General features: G+C 35.1%; 1 protein-coding gene across 1 annotated transcript; it reads left to right on the top strand.

The window, feature by feature from the left end:
* Positions 1-1,527: 1,527 nt before the first annotated feature.
* Positions 1,528-4,808, top strand: LOC139891979 (uncharacterized). Its single transcript, XM_071875002.1, has 6 exons — positions 1,528-1,672; positions 2,537-2,819; positions 3,241-3,347; positions 3,443-3,575; positions 3,679-3,873; positions 4,312-4,808. Exons 2-6 carry the CDS (start codon positions 2,544-2,546, stop codon positions 4,600-4,602), a joined length of 1,002 nt encoding a protein of 333 aa, XP_071731103.1. The 5' UTR covers positions 1,528-1,672; positions 2,537-2,543; the 3' UTR covers positions 4,603-4,808.
* The last annotated feature ends 710 nt before the right edge of the window (positions 4,809-5,518 follow it).

Here is a 5,518-nt window from a genome sequence, read left to right as displayed (position 1 = left end):
CATTTAGGACAATTACCACTAGGCCCAATGTGAGGTTGTTACATTACATTTCAAAAAGGGTTGGCTTACAGGTGATAAGACAACAATAAGAACGAGTTTTTTATTGTATACAAGCTTAACTGTATGAAGTTAAACGAAATGACTTACACTTATGTAAGGGTCGATCAAAGATCGTATACGTTGAAAATAATCTTGTGAAATGTTTACATGGGCAATGTATGCAAAGCTGAACTTACCGATGATAATACTTTGGATGTAATTTATTTTTTTGCTCATAATAATCAAGATTACCAGGCTCAAATTGAAATTTAGTTTGACCAAATCTTTCCAACACAACAATCATGTTTTATGAATCAGTTGCAAAGTATTATTCAATCTGTGGATGGTGGTTCATCAACATCGGGCAGCCACTTAAGAGTTGTTGATGAAGATGATGTATTTGGTGAAGCTGAAGAAGAAGAACACGAAGAAAAAAGAAGAACACAAACAAAGAAGAAGACGAACATGAAGCATCTGGTGACGGTATATCAACAACTAACGATACAATTGATAAGTAAATGTTTCAGAAGACTCCGAAAAAGACGAGGAAGTGCAGCAAAATCAACAACCTCAAGATGCTCCACAACCTCAGGATGCCACTGCTTCACGTTTCGGGTTACTTAATGAACAAGGTGAGACTAGTAATGAGGTTGCATTGATGATGACAACAGAGAAGCATGAGAATGTTGGCGTAAAGAACACACGTTAGAATCACATACACACACATCCATACATTCTAGTGATATTACAAGGATCATATCACATAATCATCTGGTGATTAACCCGCGCTACCGGACTCAAATCACCTAAATCTCCACTTACGGTTACAGGTAACGTTCTATGAACATAAACCCTAAATACCACCCTTGAGCCATCAATTACCGGCTAACCCGGCGATGGTGGGTCGACGTTTAACCACCCCGATGAGATCATCATTTGACACTGGGGTTATTCACGGTACACCGGACCGGAGAGGTAAACTCGAATGTCCCTTAAATTCACCTTATTTGTTGACTAAGTGTAAACCGAATCCCGTGGACTAATCAATGCTTGATCAGCATGCTTTTGGTGAGACTTTCTTGTGATCAATGACGGTGCTTTTAGTGTAAGGAAACATTGATATCTCTAAAAAAAAAAATCAAAATAAATATCAAAGACAACAACGTTCTATGCTTCGTCAATTTAGTTAGGTGAATAGTTGACTAATCATTTAATAGACAAATAGTACCTCCAAAATGTCCAAAAATACTCTCCCTAATTCAAATTTCAAATCTTTATCTAAATCAAAAATCTACCCACTTTTTTCATTAAAATACAAATGCATTGTACATCACCTCTCTTTAACCACCAACTAATGATAACCCATCGCTTTTAACTTTAGGGTTGAAACGTCACTTCAATTAATAAATCAAGGACCATTTTTGAAAATATCAGTCAGTCAATTAAATCGCCATCTCTTCACTCTTTGGCGGTGACTTGTTAATTTCCCCGTGTTTGCCGGCCGGAAAATTCATTTTACATAATCCAAAACGCCGTCGTTCTCCCGCCAGTGTAACCCTAACCATCACATTTTGTAACTGTACTCATTATAACTTCAAACTTCACCAATTGATCTCAATTTCATTTGCTTACGGTACTTTGTTACTCTATTTATTGATTCAGTTACTTATATGTTTACTGTTTGTGTACGTTTCACTGTGTGTATTCGATTTCGTGTATTAAATTCTCTTAATAATTCATTATTGATTTCAAATCTGTAGTACTTGTTCTCTCAATTTAGTTGTTGAATGTAGATAGGGTTTAACTGTTGGATCTGTGGTTTGACTCTCAATAAATTGGTCAATGCAAAGTGTTTATTGAAGGTTTATTTGCTTTTTTATTTGTTTTTGATCTGATTGTTTGCTGTTGTTATGTCTAGTTATGGTTTACTTCAGTTCCGTGTATTCGAATCAGGATCTGTAATGTAGAATTCGTTTTGTTGACATGAATGATTAAATATGATATATATGTGGTGATATGCTTTTGTAATACATTTTCATATGCTAGGGATAGTAGTTGGGAGATGAACGTGTGGGGTGGTTTAGTCCTTTTGGGTGATCCCAAACTGATGTCCAAAAAAAAGTATTGTCATTACCATAGTTATGTATGCATTTGAAGTTAGTTCAATACTTACAAATTCATGTAGCCAATATTAAGAGGTTCCATATTTTGCTATAGTTATGAAGTTGATATCCTGTGCAATTGAACCAATGTAGTCACGTGCTGCAGTGTTTTTGATCAGTTGTTGGAATATGTCTAAACATGTAGATACTAGTTGTTAAGTGCTGGTTTCTTCTTGAGTCTTGACATAGACTGTATGTATGATCATCACCCTTAGATAAATTAGCATCTATATTTGATGCTTTTGTTGTAATATTTGATGGCGAAAGTTGCATGTAGACATTAGATCCTTTCAATATCATGTTTCAAATTCCAAGTTTTTCTCAATATTTTGCAGGTGTACAATGATGTCTGAAACTGCTCTCAGAGATCTTAATCTGCTCCCAATGTCTGAAAGGAAAAATGAGACTGCAAGTAAAGAATTTATAACTAAGTCGTATGTTGAACCTACTGATGAAAATATTGGAGGAAAACAAAGAAACACTGCCGTCTCTTTGGTTGAGCCACCTGTGAATGGAAAGGAGGTTGCACATTGTGGTGCAGAGGTGGTTATTGCAGAAGTGGAATACATTGAATCTGATAAACTGGATGATCTAAAAGATGTTGATAAGAGCCTTAAGGTATATTTGCTTATCTTCTATTACATTATGGCAAAGTAACAAACCAATAGGACTTCTGAATTAAACTACACCAATATGTGAATAACAAAAGGTAGAAACTGTAGACTATATTTATGAACACGATGCATTTGGGTTGTATTTTGTTTCTCCTGGATCAAATAGGTAGAAATTCTAAGTGAATTTGGCTAAAAGTACTTTAAAGTACACTAGTGCAGTCAAATACCTCAAGTGACTAAATAGTACGGAGTATTTTTTTAATGATACCTTATTGTAACTAAAATGTAACACATTAATCATCCATAGAGTTCAAAAAGGACAAAAGTAAGTATTTGTTGGGTCAGCCTAACCAGACCCTGCTATTTTTGAACCCAAACCATATGGCCCATTTCTAAATTGACTCCCTCTTCATATTCTGTTCCAGGTGCTTGTAGCTGGATTAGAGTCTAAAGACTGGGTTTTACTCTGTGAGACTCTTAACAATGTACGTCGTTTCTCAATATACTGCAAGGAAGCTTTGGAAGACATTTTGTAAGTTTATGTAATTTTTTTAAATGTGTGGCTGCTTAACTTGGCTTATGGATTATTCTTACTGGTATTTGTTACCATGTTATTTTGTTAAATAGGGAACATGTGATTTCCCTTGTTGTGAAAGCTCTAAAGAACCCAAGAAGTGCTGTTTGTAAAACTGCTATCATGACATCATCAGACATCTTTAAAGCATTTGGCAATAACATAGTTGATGCACTGGATCCACTTGTAAGCATTTGGTTGTGTTATTTCATTATTTTTAGAAAGTTTTTTCTTAGTTAAAACTGATATAAGTTTTTTTTGCTGTTTGGTGTATTATGTTTGGTTTTAGCTTGTAGTACTTCTTTTGAAGTCATCTCAAGACAAACGGTTTGTGTGTGAGGCTGCTGAAAAAGCTTTGATAAATTTGACAATTTCAGTCTCCCCTGTTTTGCTGTTACCAAAGGTTCAACCTTATCTTAAGAACCGCAATCCACGTATTCGTGCAAAGGCTTCGATGTGCGTTTCTCGTATTGTACCTAGGCTGGTAAGTACTTGTTGATATTATTTGTTTTTTACTTTCTGTTCTCAGTTTTAATCACTAATAATAAAATATATAACTCTTTGCACAAAGAAGTCTTCAATTTTTTTATTTTTTTTTTCTTGTAATAGAACTCTTAATCTCTTGTGGTTCAACCTCAGGCAACCTAATTGTTTGTAGTGGATGTAGCTTTTTTTTTTTTTTTTTTTTTTGTTTGTTTTTTTTTTTTTTTTATTTTATCAAATCAATATGTTTTTTTTAGTATGAAGTTCATAATCGTTAGAGAAACTTTTCTACTTGACCTGTTTAAGAAACATTTCTGGCTATGTGTTGTGTTTACTTCATCTTGTTGTTAATGATGATGTTGAATTATTGAGCTGATATTTATAATACTCTGTTAAAATGTTTGCTTATTTATTCTTTTTTTTTCTGAATGTCATAAAGGGTGCTGAGGGAATAAGAGATTATGGAATTGATAAGTTGATCCAAATAGCTTCATCCCAACTCAGTGATCAGCTCCCTGAGTCACGCGAGTCAGCTCGTGCTCTTCTTTTGGAGTTACAAATAGCATACGAAAAATCTCCCGTTTCAGCACCTGAACAAGACATGCTATCTGATGAACCTAAGTTACTTCCGTGGCAGCAGTTTTGTGAGTCTAACCTTCCAAAGATAAGTGCTCAAGCCGTGCTTCGTGTCACTAGCGTCGCACGAGAGGGTGTTGGTTCAGGTTTGTAACACCAAAAGATACATGTTATGTTTGGAGCTATAGTGAGTACTGTATGATTTTTACCGTATCATTAAATGTTTTTTACTTGTAAATGCTTTGCATTAAATTTGAAGAAATGTGATTGAAGTATGTAGTTGAGATATGTGATCTAAAACATTCTCACAGCCATTATTGTTCATTTACGAAGTGCATACTTACTATACAGTATTATGTGAAAAGGCTTATTTTTGCTGCTTTTTTGTACCCTTGAGTTCACTTTTAGTATATGTGTTTATTCTAGATCTGTAATTACGTTTAGTATAGTTGTTGAACGTTAACTTTACGTTGGTCGTTATATTCTACAAGTACAACACTTGTATTTACAGTACTTGGTCCTAATAGCCTTGAAATTAATGGACATGAAGTAAACATAGTACTAATGTACTCATCAAGCAAGGCTCAGACATACTCTTTTCTATTTGATGTATTAAGACCAGGATTGGGCTGCGTGACTTATTAGGACCATTACATCAGTCTTGGACTGTACCTGAGCTAAGCTCCGCTCGAGCTTTACTTGATGACCATAGGGTAAGTTTGAGGTCAACGAGCCTTCATGATGTAGGTTCAAGGTCAGGTTGTGGAAATTTGTCCTTGAGGTCGAGCTCTATCCGCATCAGTCTAGATTCTAGAACTCTCGAGTACCTTCAATGTATATCATCAGATGTCTACTCCTTGAGACGTTTTTAATTTGGATGTATTATGTATATCATTAGATCCAACCAAGGTTGTAAAAGTCGTTAGTCGGGAGACTTTCTAGCGACTAATCGGCCAAGTCGGAGATTAGCCGAACATTGACCAACTTTGACTTTGACTGTATATGATGTACTTTGACCGAATAAATACTGAACTAACAATTCCCAGTCTAACTAACTAACTTGGACTTTT

Source organism: Rutidosis leptorrhynchoides, chromosome 2 (assembly GCF_046630445.1).
Source record: "Rutidosis leptorrhynchoides isolate AG116_Rl617_1_P2 chromosome 2, CSIRO_AGI_Rlap_v1, whole genome shotgun sequence".
Lineage (NCBI taxonomy): Eukaryota > Viridiplantae > Streptophyta > Magnoliopsida > Asterales > Asteraceae > Rutidosis > Rutidosis leptorrhynchoides.
The sequence above is the reverse complement of the archived record's forward strand: the minus strand, read 5'-3'. Positions and strand labels throughout refer to the sequence as shown.

Excerpts from the sequence above, each read along its gene's own strand:
- LOC139891979 (XM_071875002.1), top strand. The coding sequence starts at position 2,544 with ATGATGTCTGAAACTGCTCTCAGAGATCTTAATCTGCTCCCAATGTCT. Across the intron at positions 3,348-3,442 it reads GAAGCTTTGGAAGACATTTT|GGAACATGTGATTTCCCTTG; the intron begins GTAAGTTTATGT and ends TTTGTTAAATAG. Across the intron at positions 3,874-4,311 it reads CTCGTATTGTACCTAGGCTG|GGTGCTGAGGGAATAAGAGA; the intron begins GTAAGTACTTGT and ends AATGTCATAAAG.